This window comes from Pongo pygmaeus, chromosome 3 (assembly GCF_028885625.2).
Source record: "Pongo pygmaeus isolate AG05252 chromosome 3, NHGRI_mPonPyg2-v2.0_pri, whole genome shotgun sequence".
Lineage (NCBI taxonomy): Eukaryota > Metazoa > Chordata > Mammalia > Primates > Hominidae > Pongo > Pongo pygmaeus.
Window position 1 is genome coordinate 20,075,450 of NC_072376.2, and position 22,345 is coordinate 20,097,794.

Below are 22,345 nucleotides of genomic sequence, written 5' to 3' on the forward strand. Positions count from 1 at the left end.
TGTGTAAAATTTTTCAAAATAAAAGTTTACAATAATTGAAGACCTTGTAAGATAGCGGATAAATCTATCCAAAGTTTTCAGTTCCTTCCAGTATACCTATAGCTATGATCTCTGTGTACTCCACATTTCTTTTTCTCATAAAAAAGATATTTAATAAAGCCAAACAAAGTTGCTCTGAAATAAAGTATAAATATATTGTTTCCAAAGAGCTTCATGTCATGGATATCATATTAAATAAGAACTTCTGGAAAAACTGGAAATGGACAGTTCTCCTAAGTATTTTATTAAGGAGGGAATTCTGTGGATTTTTGTCCTTCTAATCTCCCATCTGAATTGCTACAAAATCATAACTAGTATCTCTGCTTCCACTTTCTTATCTGTGAACTCATCTTCACCTACTCCCAGGCTGACCTACCTAAAACATGGATCTGTCCCACTTGCTCCCCCAAAGTTGAAGTCTTTGAGTCAATGGCTCTTCAATGGTTAGGGAATAAGTGTGCACTTCTAGTGTTGAACCCCAAGTAACTTGTCCAGCCACATATTTTAATGTTCTTAGACCCATGTGCTACAAGCCATATCCAATTCATGATCCTAATCCATGCAAGCCACCCACTGTCTGTGCTTAGAGTCACAGCTCAATTTCTTTGCTCAGCCTGGAATCTTCTTCCTGGATTTTCCAATTTGGGAAATCTTCTCCCACTCCAAGGTCCTGTATGACTAGTTTTTCTTCTCCATTAAACCTTCTCTGGAGTCCTTTCCAGAATGAACCTTTCCACCTGTGCTTCTACTGGCCATGGCTTGGGTCTATGCCCAGCATTATTTCCTGCTGTCTTGTTTAGTAAGTAGTCTCCTTTACTAGAATGTAAGCTTGTTGAGGGCACTTTAATGTTCATCTTGCACTTTCCCACCCTCTCAGTCAATACCCAACAGGGTACCCTGCACATGTGAGAATTCAATATGACAAGATTACAAGCTAAAGTATGAAATGATGAGCTTAATCTCATGAGTGTTCTTTCTCCTTCCACTTACTAATAAGTGGATATGTGCAAAATTTCAAATCCCTATATTAAAATCACATTGGTTGTTCTGATCTTCTTTACAAATTGCTTTTGAGTCCTAAGTCATGAATTTCAATTAAAACTTTTTTTAAAACAAGACTATCAAAATTGGAAACTAAAACAAATAACTGTTTCTCTTAACCCTTTTCTATCTGTGTCTAATTCTAGTCAACATTAGAGATGAAAATATTAAGGCAATACTGCTTTATCGCAACATTAATATGGGTCCTCTCATTCAAATAGACTCAGAAGTACTTTCTAATGTATTACACAGAAAATCATACTGGAGAAAATATTCCATGATGGTACCATTGAGGTATCACTGCTTCCTGAGGACAACATGTAAGCTCAATGCTGCCTAAAAGAAGCTCAAACTTCTACTCTGGGCCTTTTCACCTTCACTTCTCCACCATAAAAAAAAAATGGAGGCTAATTCTCTGGACTATTGTGGGTCATATTTTCTAGGTGGTGCAATCTTAGTGAAGAGTTTAGCAATTTGCATTGGGATAACCCTGTCAGCCTTTATTATTTGCAGCTAGAAAGAATGAAGGCTATGATAATCTAATTTTTTATGGTGGTTTGCACTTCAGCTGCTTTTTTCCTCAAACCTTTGCTTGGCTACTGATCAAAAAGTCCAGGTTCTGTTTCTGCTTAGACAATGTCATAGTCTAAAGAAACAGGCAGCAGGCCTAGGACAGAGGTGTCGCCTTCTCATTGGACTTCATCTTTGGACTCTGCTTGAAGTGGACATTCATCATGATTGAATGTAAGTCACATTTGGTCAAAATTCAGTGCAGATCTTAGAGGTTTGAAAGGGGCTGAGGAGACCACTTGGCTTGTTTTTGTCCTAATCTTGCCTCTAATCTATGACAAACGTCAGTGGTCTGGCTTAGCTCATTTATATCCCATGCTTGGGTCCCATTCCTGGATTGAGGTCACAGCCTTGTAGAAATTATATGCCCATTATATGATATTCTTTTAAATGCATTTGCCGCAAATATTTCACATGGTATTAGCCAATTCAGGAAAAGACTCAAGAATTCCAGAAAATTCCTATGTGCATTTTCATTTATTCCCTTTCTCAACATTAAGGAAGATGTATAACAGTATGTTGTAGTAGGAAAAGTACTGTGTAGGATTCAGTAGTCTTTGGTTTTGATCCTGCTTCTGCTCCCAGTTACATTTGCCTTATGATAAGTCAGTTAACTTCACTGGATTGTAGTTGTCTCCTATGCAAAATAAGAGTTGGCCCAAACTAGTATTTCCTAACATGTATTTCAGAGGAAAAAGGGACTGACTCAACAAGTATATGTGGGTGTTCCCTCATGTATGGTCATAACCTGCATCCTTGTGTTTTAGCATGATCATGGATTCTATATTGAATTAAAAGTTTCTCCAGCTTACTGAACATTTCACATAATATCTATAAATATTTATCTACATCTCTATGTGTGTGTGTGTGTGTAGATATAGAAATATAGATTCAGATATGGATAGGAATATGATTTAGATATCTTTCCCAAGGAAGACTTTTCAGACCAACTCAAAATTTCTATGATTCTAGTTGGGGGGGTCAGGTTTACAACTCTAATTTTCATTTTGTTGAAACTCAAATTTGAAGTTTGAATCTGCAAACCTTCAATTTTAAGTGATATGAAACAGACCTTGAAGAATAAAAGCTGAATCGTTGCCAGGGGCCTTACAAAATCAAAAGGGGACTTTTGATTTTAAATTTCTATGTTATTAACATTGACAATATAAGAACTGTGCGCTATCCTCTTAATACTGTGAAAGTTGACTTCCTCAATACATTCATGGAGGTTGTCCTTTAGAACCCAACTCTGAAACCAAGTCAGCTCCAGTACAATGCACTAAAGTTGGGAGCTATGGCTCAACTAAGTCCAGAGAACAAAAACGTGGTGACAAAACAGAAGTAAATTATTCCGATCATAGAAATTGAAATTACTTGTACTGTATTAAGACACCAGCATTTAGTGCATTGAGGCAGAAATCTCAAGAGAATGCAAAATTGTGTAACATTGGAGAAGCCTGCTTATGCATTGATTTCCTTCAGGGGTTAAATAAAATTACTGGGAAATATAAGAAAAGGAAAAAGAACTAAATTCTGAGGCTTTAATCCCATTACAGTATTATTTGTATTGTGTCTAAGCAGAACTTATTGAGAATACTTTAAAGAAGATACGAAGATTACAAGAGAATATATGTTCTTATACTGTTTAAACAGTTAGAACCTAATGAATCTACTTGGTAGAATAAAAGGACTTTCTGAAGATAAGATGCATTGACCATCATTAACATATTAACAGAAACAACCTGTATACTGGATCTTGTTTGGGATGATGTCATCATAGCTATCAGGTCTTAGCTCCTATAGTTAGAAAGATTACAGAAAGCATAGGCAAGTTTAAATATTTCCATCTCCCCACATTAAACACAATGTGAGAGGTAAATATTCATAACTTGGCAATAAAAGATCATATCCATATCTGGAAGAAATATTAGCAAGTATCTCACAGACGCCATTCTTTCACTTAGGAAGAAAGAAGAGCTTGCATGTAGAATTGATATCAAATGATTTAGGTTTAAATGATTCAAAGGGTATTATTTTAGTAAAAGGATTATTTCATAAACAATATGTGTGTGTTTGATACATACATATACATTCAAATAGTTAAAGCAAAGTTAATCAACTTTTTAAAACTCTCCAATCTTTGAATAACAAAATTCATTTTGGATAGCAAGAATAAAATTTATGTTAGATGGATCTAATTTTTATTGATAGCAACAGTCCTGTCTCGTGTGTATGAGTTCCCACTCAGGAGACACATGAGCACTGAGACTCACTGGGGAATGCAAATGAAATGCTTGCAAATCAAGTGTCCAAAGCACATTTTTGCTGAACACCCATTAACTCAATTTCATATCAAAAGCTTACCCATTTTATATCATAATAAACCACCTGGGTTCACCCCCACACCTCCTAACTAATGAGGCACACACAGATATTCTCTTCACAAACCAAGATACTATTTCATAGGATGAAATCACTAATGACATTAAGGTGTGGTAACCAACATGAACTTGACAACCAAATACCAACCCGTATTATCACCCCATAGGAGAGAGTCCTAACTCCCCACCTTAGAAAAATATTTAACCCACAAAATACTAAACCCAAGTAGATTTCAAATAGAAAGATAATGGTACAATATCCCTTCCCTTCTGATATCAAATATCTGGATAAACCAAAATGAACTGTCCAGCCACTAGGATGCTCTATGCCAAACATGCATATTTTAAAACTTTTACTTTGAGTATTAAGGCTTCTTAACTTCTGCAGCATCTGTATCTACTTCTAAACCAGACCTGCCCAACAGCACACACTGGAGCGACCACTTTACCTTCCGAAAAATCAATCAGTCCCAGCAAATGAAGCAGCTTCAGAGATGCACATATAATCACAACAATACCCACTGTTTGCAGGCCTTCGGACTCCCACTCCAGAGTCAACATCCTCTGAGCTGGCAGAGCATCCCAGCCTCCAGACCTCTTTGGAGTGGAGGGAGTTAATTACAGAATCGTAGCAACGTCAGGCTTGGAACAAAGACTTGCAAGGGGAAAAAGTGAGCAGCTCCTCGCAGATGCACCCTGCAAAGCCGGCGGACCCCCGGGGTGAGGACAGACCTGGGCTAAAGTCCAGCCTGTCATGCTGATCCTGGCATTTGGCTGGCGGGGCTCCCCACCCTCCGCTACCACAGCGCACGGACTTCTCCACTCTATGCTGCAGCCAGCGGGCGAGTACTTCGACTTCAGAGCCGCGAGGGAAACGTCTGTCGGAGAACGGGAGACTTTGCAGTGTCCGTGGCGAGAAGGGACACTCCTAGGAAACTTGCCCAGGAGAGCACCGCGCGCGTCCCTCGCTGAGGACGCGAGGCTGGGCAGATCTGTCGGCGCGCTAGTTTTCTGCCTGGGAAGCTTGCGAATGGCCCCTTTTTGCCAAAGCTGCTGCTCTCTCCTCCCAGAGCCTCCTCTGGGAGACAGCTCAGCCCCCTCTCTGAATGCTAGGAAATAATCAGTTCTGGTGGCTGGTGCCTACAGGCCCTTCTTGAAAGCCTCCGTGGAAGTCTATAAGCAGCTTTTCCAGGGAGAAAAGTGCACGAGAAAAGCTCCATGATTCAATGACTTTGTCAAACGAGAACACCTGAGCCTCCCCCGCCACGCCACTCCTTGCTCTGGTCTCCGCTGTCACTTTGGGTGCATTATCAGGGAGATTGATTTAGTCCTTATATTATATTTACAAACGTGGACGGAGGGCGTGGCGGAGCAGTACCCGGTAACAACTAAGATGTTCATAACTGCCCCCGTGGAAGGTGTGTACCACCTTCGTCCTTTAAAGTCTGGCCTCAGCCTTTCTCAAAGTTTCACAAACTTCCCTGATGATAAAAACAACCTGGGGTTGTTTGTTAAAGCCACGCTCATCAGAGGAGCCTGGAGTGTGTTTTATTAAGTAAGAAGCCCAGGTGACTCTTATCAACTGGGAAGTGTGGACAGCACCATAGCAAAGATGCCATGAGGTGTGCTAGTCCAAACCACTCCGAACAGACCCTGTGCTGTGCCAGGACCACACTGGCTGAATCATTTTGTTGGTTATCTCCAGTCTACTGAAGCCCAACCTAAAAATGGAGATGAAGAGAATCAACAGGGACTCTGCATGTGAACTGGAAATATAAGGGTTTGTGAGTAATATCTCAGACCCCCAGGGTCATTTGCAAGTTCTGCTTTTTTTTGCTATGTGATCTTGTGCAAGACACTCAACCACTCTAATAACAGGTCCTATTCTATGCAGTCAAGATCATAATACTTCATTTAAAGTTCTCCATTTAAAGAGAATTATGGGAATTAAATGTGATCACAATAATAGTTAACATGTACTAAGCATTTGCTATGTGCTCATCAATATTGTAGTGACTTTTCAACAATTTACTTATCCCTACATCTCTACGTGGTAGATAAGTTAATCTACCACATAAGTGGCAGATTATAAGTTAATTCTAATCATTTTAACTTTGTAGGTGAGGAAAACAAAGCATGAAGAGGTTAACTGACTTGCCAAGCAGTGGGCATAGTGACTGGAAGGCAACAGGCTTTCATTCATTCAGTCATTCATTAGCGTTTATTAAGCTGCTACTATGAGCTATAAATGGTAGATGAATGATCAAATGATGAATAATACTCAGCTCTGTCTTTTGGGGGCTTATAGTTTAATGAGGAGGCAGGCATGAAGTAAAATGTGACCAATAAATGCACCAACACTTGAACAGATGTCTGCACGGTACAGTGGGAACACCAGGAGGGGAAGTCAACTCTAATTGGGAAAGGGTTTAGTGGTATCAGGAAGGAGACTTTATAGAGGCAGTAACCGTCCATAATGGTAACTTGAATCATTACCAGAAGTATTATAGTATATCATGCTCAAGTTTTGAGGTTGGTAGACCTGGGTACAATCCTAGCCTTACCCTTGCTTGCTCCATGACCTTGGAGAATCCACTCCGTCTCTGAATCTCAGTTTAAAATGGGAATGCTACTGCCCCCTTCTCATGGTTGATGTAAGAATTAACTAAGTCTGTGGGGAGTTGAGCCCAGTCCCTGGGGTCCCCTGCTCACATATGATAGTTGTGGGGTTATGACGGAAGTTCCAACTCTTTAGAGGCTCTGCAAGGTCTCCTTGGAAGAAACGACTTTGCTCTTCCCTGGTCCTGCCACCCCTGCTCCAAGGTCTAGTTTCAGTGTTTTTCCCATGAAGACCTGCTGATCATCTCAACCCACAGGGTGGTTTCTTTCCCTTGAGTCCTAGAAATAAGTTGGTCCTGCCAAAGGTGCTTTTCATTTTGAATGATATATTTATAAGAGATATCCTTGTATCCATCTGCCCAATCACCCATCTATCCAAACATTTTCTTCTCCATTATATCAGCAAGCCTGTGGAGGGGAAGCAGGTTTTAGTAATTAGTAGGAAAAAAATATTTTAGGTAACCATTTTCTGAAATTTCCACCAACGTTTAGCTACAGAAAGTCAAAAGTTAAAAAAAAATTACAGAAATTAATTAGGTCAAGTTAAATGTAAACATGTCTTTTAATCCTACATCATACCATATTGTAGTTGAAAACAACTAAAGTGCTGAGAGGGGGTCACATGGTTAGAAAACCCAGAATTCAATCATTGCTTTGTCTGGCTTCCAAATTCATGCTATTCCCTTTATTTCTATCAGCAGATTTCAGCAAATATTTGCCAATTGATCTCTTGGTTTAGAGAGTTGGTAAAGTATTTTAAAATTGCCACATCTCATTTTCCGGGAATGAAATTCCTATCCTTTTTGAAATTCACACAAAGTCCCATGAATATGATTTTGTTGGTTTCAGATAGAATTTCATTCTATCAGGACAATAGCGTTCTCTACTTAGAATCTGCCAGCTGATTGGAGGTCCAGCCCTTTCCTATATGCATTAGTTACACTTACCACATGCTTTCTGAGCTCTGTCTGTCAGCTGTGGCTACCGGATCGAATCTGTTGGCTCCCAAGTATGCGGGGGCTCTTTCACATGCACCCCCAGCTGTGAGATTTTGTAAGGCGACAGCACCATAAGAGGAGTTTCCTGCTTCATCTAAAAAGTCTAGGGAAGCAGGGGACATCTGGGAAATGATGTTTATCTAGGGCCACTCTTGGAAAGAAGAGTTGCCTGCATAGCGTTTTGGGAGGCTTAAGTGGGAGGATAACTTGAACTCAGGAGTTTGAGACCAGTCTGGGGAACATAGTGAGACTACCTCTATTTTTAATATTTAAAAATTTAAAAAAGTAACTCCAGATCATGGCTCAACCATTTTATTGCAGTAATTTGCTAGCCCCAACCCAGTTTGTTATATTAAAACATCCTGGCTTTCTCCCTCATTCACTGGCTCACCCCTTTCTTTACATTGTAATGAATCATCCAGCAGAGGTCTGTCTTTCATACCAAAGGAAGGGAATACCAAAGGTACACTAATGGCTTGTACCCATTGATTCTAAGCCAGGCACCATATTATGTAGTTTACATGTATAAATTAGTTTCAGCTTGCCCCAAATCAATAGGTTAGGTGTTATTATCACTATTTCAAAGAAGAATAAAAACGAAGGTGCACTGGGATTAATTTATTTTCACAAAATTACATTCAACAAGGGACATAACCAGGATTTATACCTGATTTACTCCAAAAATAGTAGCTACCAACATTTATGGAGAACTTTTAAGTGTCAGGCACTACTCTAAAATATTTATAGATATTGGCCGGGAGCGGTGGCTCACGCTTGTAATCCCAGCACTTTGGTAGGCCGAGGCGGGTGGATCACGAGGTCAGGAGATTGAGACCATCCTGGCTAACATGGTGAAACCCCGTCTCTACTAAAAAATAAAAAAAAAATTAGCCGGGCGTGGTGGCGGGTGCCTGTAGTCCCAGCTACTCGGGAGGCTGAGGCAGGAGAATGGCGTGAACCCGGAGGCAGAGCTTGCAGTGAGCTGAGATCGCGCCGCTGCACTCCAGCCTGGGTGACACAGCGAGACTCCATCTCAAAAAAAAAAAAAAAATTATAGATATTAACTAATTTAATCCTTTCATAGTTCCCTGAAATAATTTGGTTTCAAGAAGAAAATTCAGGCTTTAAAAGATTAATCCACTTGCCTGAAGCCTCATAGATGGCACTTGGTAGAATTGGGATTTGAATGTGGGTATACTCGGTACCAGGTTCTGCCTACTTTATCATTCACCACCTCACTCTCAGGCCCCTCTGCACCATGTCGAATGGTTCTTTAACTGTGGCCCTTTAAGTGGTTGAGAGACTTCGAAAGGAAAGTATTGACAGAAACTCTTAGGAAAGTAAAAACTCACTCCAAGGAGGCATGTCCAAATCAATTGACCAGTCTGTTAAAGAAAGAGGGTCAGTAGACTTTACATTTCCTTGCCCCAATCCACTGTGATCCTTTAAATAATCTCAAATGGGATGATTTATCTAAAACCTGAAATTGATCATTTTTTCTTGTTTGTTATAGCTTCAGTTTGAAATTTCACCAGGTGATAGTCTCAGTTAAGAAATAGTCTTCATACTGTTTGTTGACATTATAATAAATGCAAAAATAAGTGTAGCAAGGTCGAGAAAAACGTTAAAATTAGCTATATTTACGATCTACCTGTTCTCTCTTCAAGTACATAGAATCACAATGTATATAGAAACTAGTTAAGTCAAATTTAAATGTAAGATTATTAGCCTATGAAGGGAATCAGAAAATGTTACTCTAAAATATGTCACTTTGGCATAAGGGTTATTTTCAATTGAAGGCAACTGAAATAGGAGACTCAGGAAAAACTCTCTACCTTCCCCCTCTCTGCCTCAAGGCAGGGGATAGATGTATAAATTTCTCTTTGTAAAGTATTCCCTTCCGCTCTCCTGTATGAGAAGGATGGAACAACTATAATCACTGGGCAGAAAGTTGGCACCAGTGGGATTTGTGTAAGAAACCTTACGAGTAAGCCTTATATTCCATTAGTTTCCCCTGTGTATTTTTCTTTCCACAATTTACCACCCTAGAAGCCCAAATCCTTTTTCCTTTGTCTTGTCACTTCACAATTTATCACCCTTTGTTAGGATGATTATATAAGCCCCCAATTCTAAGCACCCCTTTGAGTTACTCTTCATTGAGTTCTCACATGTATATGTGAACTGCACATGTAAATAAACTCTATTAATCCATCTTTCCCATCAATCTGTCCTTTGTCAGTTTAATTTTACAGGGTCTAATTACTAAACCTAAGAAGGAACAGAGAAAGTTTTTTTCACCCCTACATCCATATTCATACAGTCTTTTAGAAATCATTTAAAGATAAAATAATATATTTTTTAAAAATTCGCAAACGCATAAAACGGAGGTATAGAGAGAAGAGTTGGCTTGTTTAAGGTCAGGGACTTGGAAGTGGACACAGGTGGCTTTGAATCCTCTAGCTTTTCATAATCCTTGACTTGCTTAGTATAGGAAAAATCAGGATGATACACTGAAAAGTTAAAAAGAAGCAAAGTTCTAGAAGGAAAATTTCTTCTCTCAGTCAATAGGAGCTAAGAGAAGCAAGCCATCAGTATGGTTGGCATCATCCGGAAGGTTGCATTGAACAGAGAAACCTAATCTAGGTCATTGAAAATGAGTTTGGAGAGGAGCAGTGACTTCCCAGGAACATAAATGGGCACACGCAGAGACAGCATTGGCCAGGCACTGTGACTCATGCCTGTAATGCTAGCACTTTGGGAGGTTGAGGTGGGTAGATCGCTTGAGTTCACAAGTTCAAGACCAGCCTGGGCAACATGGAGAAACCCTATCTCTACAAAAATTACAAAAGTTAGCTGGGCATGGTGACATGGGCCTGTAGTCTCAGCTACCTGGGGAGCTGAGGTGGGAGGATTGCTTGAACCTGAGAGGCAGAGGCTGCCCATGCCACTGCACTCCAGCCTGGGCAACAGAATGAGACCCTGTCTCAAAAACAAAACAAAAGACAGCATTCACGACAGTGGTAATGCCAGATTGAGACCTCCAAGCCAGGAGAGAAAAATGAGATTGGATAGTTGGTGAAAGATGCCACTTAACATCAGGACTTGATGGGGCAAGTAACAAAGACAAGGTCAGTGTATGACCCTTCATGTCTCTTCACATTGTAAGATTTTCTCACCAAAATGATGAAAGTTATTTACCCTCAGGTGCCCTCTACTCTACCCTCAACATCACCTCCACATTAAACTATATCAAGCCTTTCTATCTTGGGGTTTCTCAATTACTTTGAAAATTCCTAAATGTTCTCCAGATGAACTTTCTGCTCAAACATGATCAGACTCAAGCAGTTTCACTTAGCTGAAGGCTCATTCTGAAAGGTTAGTAAATGTGTCTTGAATGGACTTCTTTAAAATATGTATATGGATGTCCATTAAACTATTAAGCACTGCAGTCTTCTGTTTTGAATGCCCTATTGAATCCACAAGGTCGATTGGATTTTCAAATAGAAAGCTGAGGGAAAAAACCACCTTCCATCCAAAGACACTTCCAGCAATATTGCACTAATGTATCTTGAAAATAGTTGTCATGAATCTTATGATCAAAGCATGTATAGTACGTAATCTTCACATAAACAAATGAGTAGACTATTTGGAAGTCCAACCAGAAAACTTGCATCAGAATATAAGCTTTCCTTAGTAGGATTTATGACATTTTTGCCATAATTTCTTTTTCCCAGCCTTTGTGGCCTAACCTGAAGGAGTTTCTGGGTTTACCCATTTAATCCAGTATGAAATTTGTGCCTCTCCTGTCATATCCCTTTTGATGTAATCTCTCTATAATAAGTGTCTGTCACATCCCACCACACTGGGCTGGCTTTAAGGCAGTGATTCTCCAGGATAATAATGATCATTATCGCTTTTATATATTATAGTTTGTAGTACAATAATACTGAATTCCTACCACGTGACACACAGTGTGCTGTGTGCATTACATAAACTGTCTCATTGAGTTGTCGCAATATCTCAATAGAATAACTAATTATTAACCCCATTATATAGATCAGAATGCTGAGATGCAAAAGCTTAAGTAACTTGCCCAAAACTACAGTGTTAGCAGTTGAGGAGCTGGGACTTGACTTCAAGAATTCTCACTCAAGAGCCAGGGTTCTTACATCGGAGGGGAAGTATATGTCAAAGTCATCATTTTTGTTTTGTTTTATTTTATTTTTTACTGTGGCCCCATTACACAAAGAGACACAAGATTTAAAATGCAAATGACCTTCAGAAAAGTAGGATGTGACCTTAACCTCATACTGAAGTGTAAATATTTAGTAACAAGTTCTTTCCTGGGAACAAGGTTAAGAGAGCAATGAAAACACAAATGAGATGAGGGAAGGAGCTCGGGATAGAGGTGAGAGGAAGGAGAAAAGATGAAGGGAAGGGAGAAGAGAGGAAGAAAAGGGAGAGGGAGAAATGAGAAAGAGAAGGAACAGGCAATCCTTTACTCCAGGCACTGAGAAATCTAAGGATACATAGATGAATGGGGCCTGTGTTCTGTTTGAGAGATTCTCATAGATGGCCAAGGAGACGTGATCTAAAATGAATAAAAGAGGGCTCCAGGAAAGGGCCAATCAAGGGGCTATTTCTCCTTCAATTAATCCTACCTCCCTGGTCCACTAGTCTCTGGGTCTCTTATAACTAGAAATACAGAATATCTCATCAGCTTCATTTTCTCAGCCACAGCTTCAGATGACCTTGGAAATGGAACAAGTGGTTTTAAAAGTATGAGAAATGGCATCTCCATGGATGTTGTAGCCATGGCTGGGCCTTGGCCCTACTTCTAGGTCTGTTCTTAGGCCCTGTGATACCTTCCTGCTCATTTGGGCCAGGGCCTTCCTGCCATAGACATACCACTTCATCAGCTTGATCCTCCCAGTTCTTGGGCACGAGATTCCCAGACACTGACTTGGGTGTTCTCAGAGCTGTGTAAGCTCATTTCTTGCACCACAACAGTACTTGGGAAACAGAACCCAGCAGGCTTTGGTTTAAATGCTTTCCAATTCTGAAGAGAAACTGAATGAATATTTTTAGCATATTTTGTTGTATAAGAGTTGTAGAGACTGTGTTAGTCCGTTCTCATACTACTATGAAGAAATACTCGAGATTGGGTAATTTATGAAGGAAAGAGGTTTACTTGACTCACACTTCCTCATTGCTGGGGAAATTCCCATGGCCTCAGGAAATTTACAATTATGGCAGAGGGCAAAAGAGAAGCAGGCACTTTCTTCACAGGGTGGCAGGATGGAGTGGGTGCAAGCAGGGGAAATGTTGGACACTTATAAAACCATCACATTTCATGAGAACTCACTCACTATCATGAGAACAGCATGGGGGAAACCACTTCTATGATCCAATTAACTCCACCTGGTCCTGCCCTTGACATGTGGGGATTATGGAAATTATGGGGATTACAATTCAAGATGAGATTTTGGGTGGGAACACAGCCAAACCATATCAAGATTATACGGAAAGAATATTTCATATAGTTCCCAAAACTCTCCTCCCCAAATAATTCCATGTGCTTTCTTATGTCTCCCTCCCTTTCTCCCTCTCCCCCACCCCACATACAATTATCACCAGGATCATTTTCCTTATCTATGAGATTAGAATGGGTGAAGTCTCAATGACTTGGAAATCTCCTTTGCACCAACCTTAGAGCCCTGAACATTCTCAATGGATGATGAACAAAGAAAACACAGAGTAGGCCAAGCATGGTGGCTCATGCCTGTAATCCCAGCTCTTTGGGAGGCCAAGGTGGGTGGATCACCTGAGGTCAGTAGTTCAAGACCAGCCTGGCCAACATGGTGAAACCCTGCGTCTACTAAAAATACAAAAATCAGCTGGGCGTGGTGGCGGGCACCTGTAATCCCAGCTACTCTGGAGGCTGAGACAGAAGAATCGCTTGAACCTGGAGGGTGGAGGTTGCAGTGAGCCGAGATCGTGCCACTGCACTCCAGCACGGGCAACAGAGTGAGACTCTGTCTCAAAAAAAAAAAAAAAAAGAGAGAGCACAGAAAAAAATGTTTAGAGAATGCCTACTAGAATGCAGGGCATGGGGCATGGTAGGCCTTCACTCTCTAAGTGCTAGCTATCTGAGGTCGTGGCACAGGACTGGCAGCCAGATGTGTAGCCTGGGTTTTGGACCATTAGTCCAGTTCTCTTTTCACTGCAACAGGGTGTGAAGATGTCTATATAATAGCTAAGTTACAAGCAAAAAGGGAATATGCACTATACAAGAGATTTCTTATAGTGAGAAGATCAGGAAAATCCCAAAGAAAGAGAACACATATGAACTGGCCATGAAGGCCAGGATTAATATGACCTGTGTCCATATTACTGTTCATGAATGCAAACTCTTGCTAGTGCTCCCTGAATCAGAAGCATCTATGAATAGCTTCCAAGATTCATTGTAACCCAGCAATCAGTGAAGCTAGGGGTCACATCCCAATGAATCACTTTGACAAAAGGGACTAAGCTTTCTTAAAAGAAGTAGAGGAAGAAGAAAAGTTTCCCCTACCTCAGCTTCAAACACAGAGGCCCAGAGAACTGGAAATGAAATCATTCTTCTGGGGATGAGTTTTCCTAGAACTCACAGTCAGTGTTGTTATCTGCCTGAGATTGCTTATTTTCTGTTATCGTACCCATTACTATAATGCTGAAATCAGTTTGTATTTGTTTCCCGTTGCTGCTATAGTAAATTACCACAAGCCTGGTGGCCAAAACTGACACAAATTTATTATGTCACGGTTCTGGAGATCAGAAGTTTGAAATGGTTCTCACTGGGCTTAAATCAAGGTGTTGGCAGGACCACGTTCCTATTGGAAGATCTAGGAGGGAATCAGTTTTCTTGCCTTTTCCAGCTTCTAGAGGCTGCCTGCTTATCTTGGCTTGTGGCCCCTTCCATTGTTAGTGCCAGCAATGACCAGTTGAGTCTTTCTCACATTCCATTGCTCTGACACTGACCCATCTACCTCCCTCTTTCCTTTATCCTTGTGATTACATTGGGCCCACCTAAATAATCCATGATACTATTCCTATTGTAGGGTCATCTGATGAGCAACCTTAATTTCATTTGCAATACTGATTACCTTGTGTCACATAACCCAAAACAACACAAATTTACTATTTCACAATTCCTGGGTTTAGGATATGGACATCTTTGGGGTTTTTATTCTGCCTACCATATAGATGTAATATATTAGTTATTTTTAACAGGAAACACTCTTTAAGAAGAAAAAAGATAACGTAAACTGAAGCTCATGAAGATACAGTCCACTTTATTAGGAACAAACTAGTTGAGGTAGGTGCATGTGAGTGTGAGAATGAGTGTATGCGTTTTATTTTTAATGTACAGAAAAAGAACTTTGTCTTTGAGAAGGAAAGGGCAGCTTTAATTAGCATTCCTATTTCTGAACTAATTGTCACAGAGAAAGGACTCCGAGGAATGTACATTTCAAAATATTAAAAAGGGAACACTAAACAATTTAGAGTGTATAAACTCATGATCAGACAGAGGGACACTCTCCTTTCATTTTAGTGGTCAGAAACAATTAGGTGCAAGCCCAGACATGAACTAGGAGTTACAGGGATAGAACCCTACAGTACCCAGAACTGACATGTGTTCTTCCTGCAAAGAATTTCCTAGAGGATTACAAAAGAAAATAGAGGAGAAACTACTGCATAAGTAGAGAAAAGCCATTCGCATGTTATCAGTCCCATCAGCTAATTCAGCCTTCTTAGGATGGATAAAACCAAAAATGAACTAAACTCTTCAGCTACTGAATTTTTCATTTTTAGTTCAAGTGAGCAATGCTCTGAACATGAGAAAGCCATAGAGCATGACTTTCAAAGACGTGGTAGCAATTAAACTCTAGGAAATGAGGGGCTTTATCCTTTGAAGATCCATAAGACACTTTCTCCTAACACTGCCTTTAAATGTGCTTGCATCTTATATATTTCAGTTAAAAATCAGCTCTAACCCCTTCTGAATGTCTACATTTATTCATGATTTTCCTGGAGTAAGTTTACCTATATTTACACTTTTACAGGCTTTCTCTCACTTGTTCTTTACAGTAGGCCGTTTTAAAAATGAGAAAACTGAGACTAAAAAGGTTTGCATGATCTGAAATCAAAAATGGCTGCAAAACAGGGTTAAAAACAGGCATTCTGGCTCCATGCCAATTTTAGATTTTTTTCTTTTCTAGTCTTATAGAGATCTTTTTCTTTGTTGGGTGCTGTGGGAAGTGCTTTATATCAGCGACTTATAAAATGGGGATAATGAAAGCACCTATCTCCCAGTGATGTCAGGATCAATTAATGCATTAATGTAGTTAAAGCATTCATTGCAGGCACAAAGCAAACACTCTGTTTCTAAAAGTAATTATTTTTTTAGTAGCCATCTCTGAGGTATTTCGATTATTATGCCCATTTGACAAATAAACTGTGATCCAGAATGGTTAAGACACTTGTTACAAAGCTGGTAAGTGAACCTGGAACTCAGTCCTGCTATGAGAACCCTTTCCCATTTGCACAAGCCACACTCACATTGCCTCTCTGGTTTCAAAGAACCACTCTCAGTCACTCAGCTAGTTCTTGGCTTCCAAACAAGGCAGAGCCTAAACTAACTGAGCTGTATTATTATACTTAATCCATTTGACAAGATCCTCAGATTTCGATGCCATCGCTCGGTAATCTCTTCTTTATTTGAGGACTTTGACCTTTGCATAATTTCTACCTCACTGCATTTGTGCAAAAAAACGTTAGCACTGGTTATGTACCATGCAAAATATGCAAGGGACTGTGGGGCATGAAGGGTGTGAAGAAGCTTACAGCCCAGAAGAAAAGGGAAGGAATGCATATAAGTTGCTAAATCCAAGGAAAAACATTAGTGTCCATGAGAAAATGTGTTTAAAGTGTGGTAGGATTTCAAGCGTAGGAAAGGAGTAAGAAAGTGGAAGGGTTGATGTTAATCGGGGAATGCTGCATGGAGTCTGAGCTTGACCATGAGTGGCAGCTCAATCATTCCTTTAATGAGTCAATTAACAACACTTATGTCCGCTATATGCTAGAATATGCAAGACCCCAAATAAATCCAATCAACAAATCCCATTGGTTCCACCTCCAAAGTACATTCTGTATCTGACCAATTCTCACTAACCCTGCTAACATAGCCCTAGGCCCAAGCCACCATTCAGCAAACTCCTGTCTAATTCTTTTACTTTCACTCTCACACCCCTGAGGTCTATTTTTACACAGCAGCCAGATTAAAGAGCATATATTCCATATAATTTCCCTGCTTACAGCCCCTCAATAGCTGTCCATTATATTCGGGGTAACATTCAAACTCCTCGCTGTGTTTTGAGTACTCTTTGGTCTCAATTCAGACCTATTTAATCCTGTCCCACACCTCCTCATCACAGTTCTCTGCCCACATAGTCTTTCAATTCATTAAATAAACTAAGACTATCCCTGCCTCTGGTCTTTGTAATTTGTGATCCCCATGTGACATTCTTTACCCCAAGACTGTCCCCTTATTTCTTAGACTGTCTCCTTATTCTTTTCTCTTTCTTGCCACTCACTTCTAGGCTCAAACGCTGTGTTCTCAGAGAGGCCTTTCCTGACCACACTATCAGAAGGCTTCTGTGTTTTTCTCACTACTCCCTGGTTACTCTTGATCAAATTGCTGTTTTTTATTTAATTTTCTCCATAGCACTCACCAACCTCCCTGAACTTATTTTTGTAAAATGCCTCTTAGCACGTTCATTTCCTATCTCATCCCACTTGTGTAGATGCTCCTCACATGCTCCTCATTCATTTCACTGTCTCCAGGAACTAGGAGAGAGATTGTCAGTTACAGGCTTTCTATAATGATTTGTTGAATGAATGATGGCATAAGACAGGGTTCTTTCCTCATGCAGGCATTTGAATCTCATGAACTGCATCAGCAAAGTCATAATCAGAGACTGGCAAGTAACTTTATTAAGTAGTGCAATGGGTTCAAGAGAGAATTCATTAGACTAGGATGGGGGGAAACTATGAAGACCTGCAAATATCTATAAGACAGTGGAATGAGGAAGATTTAATGATCATTTCAGGTGGTTGACAGGCATGATCATGGCAGTGTCTGGTTCGTTTCATCTGGTAATAGTGCAAATAAAAGCAACCACAACCATGAAAGAAAAGAGAAAGGAAACAAGAGACAGGAAAACCAGTGAGTAGGCTATTGTAACGGTCTACGCCAGATGTCCTATCAGTGGGCAGAAATGGACTGGACACAGAAACCAGCAAAGCTGCAAAGCTGAACCCAGCAGAGCATGGTAGCCTATGTGAAGCAGAGGCTGAGGACAGGAGGTATCAAAGGTGATCTTAACTGATGGTGAAACATGTTGGACATATTCTTCAACATTTCACTGGCTCTGACTAGTGAAATAATTAAAAGGTATTGTAAGGACTCTGGGATAACTCATTAACACGAAGAAAGAACTGCACAACCAAGACTTAGGAAGGGCTGGGAAAGAGGACGCTGTGGGTGACCTGCAGCAGGAGCTTGCTGACCTCTACCTGAGAAGGCTGCCCTTAGCATGCTTCTCTCCGGGTGTTCTTGACTATGGCATCTACCCAACTCCCAATCTTCAAGTTTCAAACATCAATGAGGAAGATCCTGTATGTAGGTCAGACGAATGCTGTTGGATCAATCTGTTATTGTCTGGATCAATTTGTTATTGCCAAGTACAAAAGAGGACTAGGGACCCACTCCTAATGACTGGGGTCCTTTTAGGACAAAGAAACCTCTTGAAGGGCCAAACAGCTGCTTCAAGTCACCTCGGGTGAAACTGAAAACAGGAACGTGTAGAGAGGTGAAGATAATTGAATTTTTGATAAAGTTGTGTTTGAGAAACCATCAGGTAATCCAGGTAGAGCTGTTAAACTGGTAACTTAAAATGTGGAGCTATGCCTTGGGAAGAGGGCCAGAGTGAGAGAGAAGATAATCTGGGATTCATCCACATAAAGGAGATAATTGAAGTGACAGTAGTGAATGAGATATTCAGGGAAGAGAGACAGAAAGAGAAAAGAGCAAAGAATCAACCTTCCAGAAGCAAGGGGAGCCAACAGTGCCAGAGCAGGATTAGTAAGTGAGATGTAAGGAGACCCTAGAAAGCAATGTTTCATGGGAGTCAAGAGAGGAGAGAGCTTCAGAGAGCCTGGATCATTGAGTTCACTGTAGAAGCCCTATCAATCTCAAGTGAAAGTTTGGCCCCAGCACCAATTAGCTTTAGGCGAGTGTGTGTACAGGGGGCATTTCTATGTGTGTGTACATGTCCAGAGGACTGAAGGGCAGGGGTGGAATATAAAAGATAATAGTTAAAAAGACTTCAACCATAACGTGATCTACAATAAAAGTCTATAGCCACACTATTGATTACCTACAAGGGAAAACTTTCATAAGGCAACTAACTTTGCTTTTACATTATTTTGACAAGGTTCATGAATAGATAAGAGAAAGTAGATCTGAGGTCCATTGGTCTACTGAAGTCGTCTTCAAGTCTGAAAGAGTGAAGGGCTGAAATTTTAATTCACATCTCATTTCTTTTAATAGTCTGGCTTAAAAGTAAGAAAACACTTGTCTCTTCATCAGTGGCAGAAGATGAGGACAGGGTCATAGATCTGAATAAGGATAATAGCTCTTTGCAAAGAAGTACCCCAAATGGAGGATGACTCAATGTCTTGACACTAGTGAGAATAAATTGCACAGTCGGTGCACTTAATTGTAAAGTTCTTATGCTTCTTTTATTCAATCCAAGACAATTCAACAAGTATTATTGAGCATCCAGTAAGTGCCCAACATTGATGCAGGAGCTGGGAATGTGATAGGTACAAATGAGCCAGCTCTTCTTTCTTGGAGCCTACAGTCAAATGGGAAATGCAGAAAAATAAAGAGGCAGTTATTAAATGTTGTAGTGAGAGCAAAGATGGTTCATCCTGGGAGCTCATTTCACAGACACTTAACTCACTCTTGATTCTAGGCATGTTTTCTGACAAAAAGACATCATCTGAGCAGAGCTCTTAAGTATGAGCAGGGTCAGACAAAGATAGGAAAAATCTGTTACTTATAGAGCAAACAGTAGTTGCAACAGCTTGGAACCTAGAGGGAGATCATACTTCATCTTAGACATAGGCAAGAGCTCAGTTTCCTGAGTGAGTGTGTTTGGGTAGAAATAACACAAAGTTGATGTATTAGACAGGAATAAATCATATTTCAATATACGGGGCTATTAACGTAAACAGGACACAGATCACGAAGGGTCTTTAGAGCACCCAAAAAGGAGGGTTTTTATTGTTGTGGTGGTGTTTTTATTTTTTTATTTTTTATCTTGAGAGCATGAGGGAGCCACTAAAAGGCTATAAACAGAGGCACAGAGCATCAAATGTGTCCTTCAGAACGATCATGGTGGTTGCCGTGTGGACAAGTGATTGGGGGTTTGGGGGAAGAGGGTGGCTGGTCTAAAGGTAAAGGGACTAATTAAGAGGCTGTTCCAGAAATTCAGGGACAGATGATTTAGGAATGTGGCAAACTGACTGGAGAGACTTGAATGGATGTGACAGATATAGATGTGATGAAATCTATAGATACTGAAAACCAGTGAACCACTAGGGCTGGAGAGGAAAAGAGTACAATATGATATTCAAGTTTTCAGAAAAAAAATACCATTTCTAGTTGAAAATTAAGAGGTTATTTGCAAAACTAATTACAGTATAAAAGACTAACAAAGTGTGCAAAGATCTGAAGCAAGAAGGAAACAGAATATGCACGTCGCAACTTAGAATTTTCTGGTAGAGGCAACTTAACCTTCCCAGAGTATTCATCTCCATGTTTGGGGCATCCAGCATTGCCAAGGAATGGCGGAAAAAAAAAGAATTGAGAATATGTGCCATGTGAGTGTTTGTTCATGACCATTTAAAATCAGATGCTTCTGCAGTGTAGACCCTTCCTACGTCCCTTGTCTTAGAATGGTGAATTTTCCAGGTAGGCATACACCATCGATTCCAGCAGGTGCTAAGCAGAAGGATCTGCAGCTAACATGCAAATGATTAGCAAAAAATTTGGCTAATTCTCAGTACCACTGCCAACTCCAGACCAAAACCACCATCCTTTCCTTCATGACTCCTCTAATAAGTCATCTCAGCTGCTGCCCTTGCCTCCTCATATTCTATTCTATAGAAAAAAAAGATAGAGTAAATATTTTAAAGCATAGATCAAGTCATGTGACTCCTCTGCTCAAAACCTTCCAATAGCTCTTATTAAAAAAAGAAAAAAAAAGTCACGGTGGCTCACGCCTGTAATCCCAACACTTTGGGAGGCCGAGGCAGGCAGATCACATGAGGTCAGGAGTTCGAGACCAGCCTGGCCAACATGGTGGAACCCTGTCTCTACTAAAAATACAAAAATTAGCCAGGTGTGGTGGCGCATGCCTGTAATCCCAGCTACTAGGGAGGCTGAGGCAGGAGAATCGCTTGAACCCGGGAGGTGGAGGTTGCAGTGAGCCAAGATTGAGCTGTTGCACTCCAGCCTGTGTGAAAAGAGCATAACTTCATCTCAAAAAAAAAAAAAAAAAAGATAAAAGCCCATTTAAAATGGAGTATGTGCCTTTTATGATAACTCTTTGATTTTTTGTCTCACTACACACCCCTTACTCACTCCAGCTACAGTGGTCTCCACTATGTGCCTTGATCATACAGACACGCTTCTATCTCAGGGATTTTGCACTTGCGGTTTCCTCTTCCTAGACCTTAGTAAGTCCAGCAGTTACCTTCTCCCAAATTACATGCTTCCACTCCCAATTCTTCCTCACCTCTTCCAAACCCTTTTATACTTTTTAGCAATTACCACTATCATATAAACTACACATTGTTTTTATTTATCTTGTTTTTCTCACTAGGCTCTAAACACTATTAGGCAGAATTTTTACCAGCTTTATTCATGATTCCCAGCACTGAGAACAGATTTGACCTGTAGTAGGAGGTTGATAATGAGTTAATGAATGTTGCTGAAATATCTACCGAAAGCAGCAAACATTTACCTTCATGAGTACACATGGTTTCCCCTTAATTAACATACATAGATACAATACATCACCCTTAAATATTTTGTATTGTTATGTTAATAGAGAAAAAAGTTCAATTTCCCCTTGGGAGAAAACACTATGAAATTGCTTCATTAATTGCTTATGAAGAAACTGAAAATGTAATAAGTAACTAAAGTTCTAAAAAAATTTGAGTGATGGCAAAACTCCTTTAACCTGCCCTCCAAGTGGGTCCTGAAATGGAAAGCTCTTAACGTTTATTTGGGTGATAAGATGGATTTGGCCAGTTCATTTTGGATTTGAACTGGGTGAGGCTGAATTGCCCTGCATAATAGAGGAAGATGGGATTTGAAGTGGCCTACCTCCTCCTGTTTCCTGGGTGGAGCTGACTTGGTTCTGTGGATGAAAAAAGGGATGAAAATGAAGAAACAGGAACCAGAGAATGCACTCTCCTTAAGCAACGACAACAGTAATTTATTGAGTGCCTACTCTGTTAAAGATATGGTAGCAGGGTCCTCACATATATTATCCCACTTAACTGTCACAAGGACTCTGTTAG

General features: G+C 40.3%; 1 protein-coding gene across 4 annotated transcripts in view; it reads right to left on the reverse strand.

The window, feature by feature from the left end:
• Positions 1 to 22,345, reverse strand: part of KCNIP4 (potassium voltage-gated channel interacting protein 4) — a 1,227,081-nt gene that overhangs the window by 254,067 nt on the left and 950,669 nt on the right. The window contains exon 1 of one of the 4 annotated variants that reach the window (XM_054486455.2): positions 4,481 to 4,898. The exons of the other annotated variants lie outside the window; for them this stretch is intronic. Coding sequence (XP_054342430.1) covers positions 4,481 to 4,592 — 112 coding nt within the window. The 5' untranslated portion in view covers positions 4,593 to 4,898. Of the gene's footprint in view, positions 1 to 4,480; positions 4,899 to 22,345 lie in introns of those variants that run through there. 4 annotated transcript variants of the gene reach the window in all.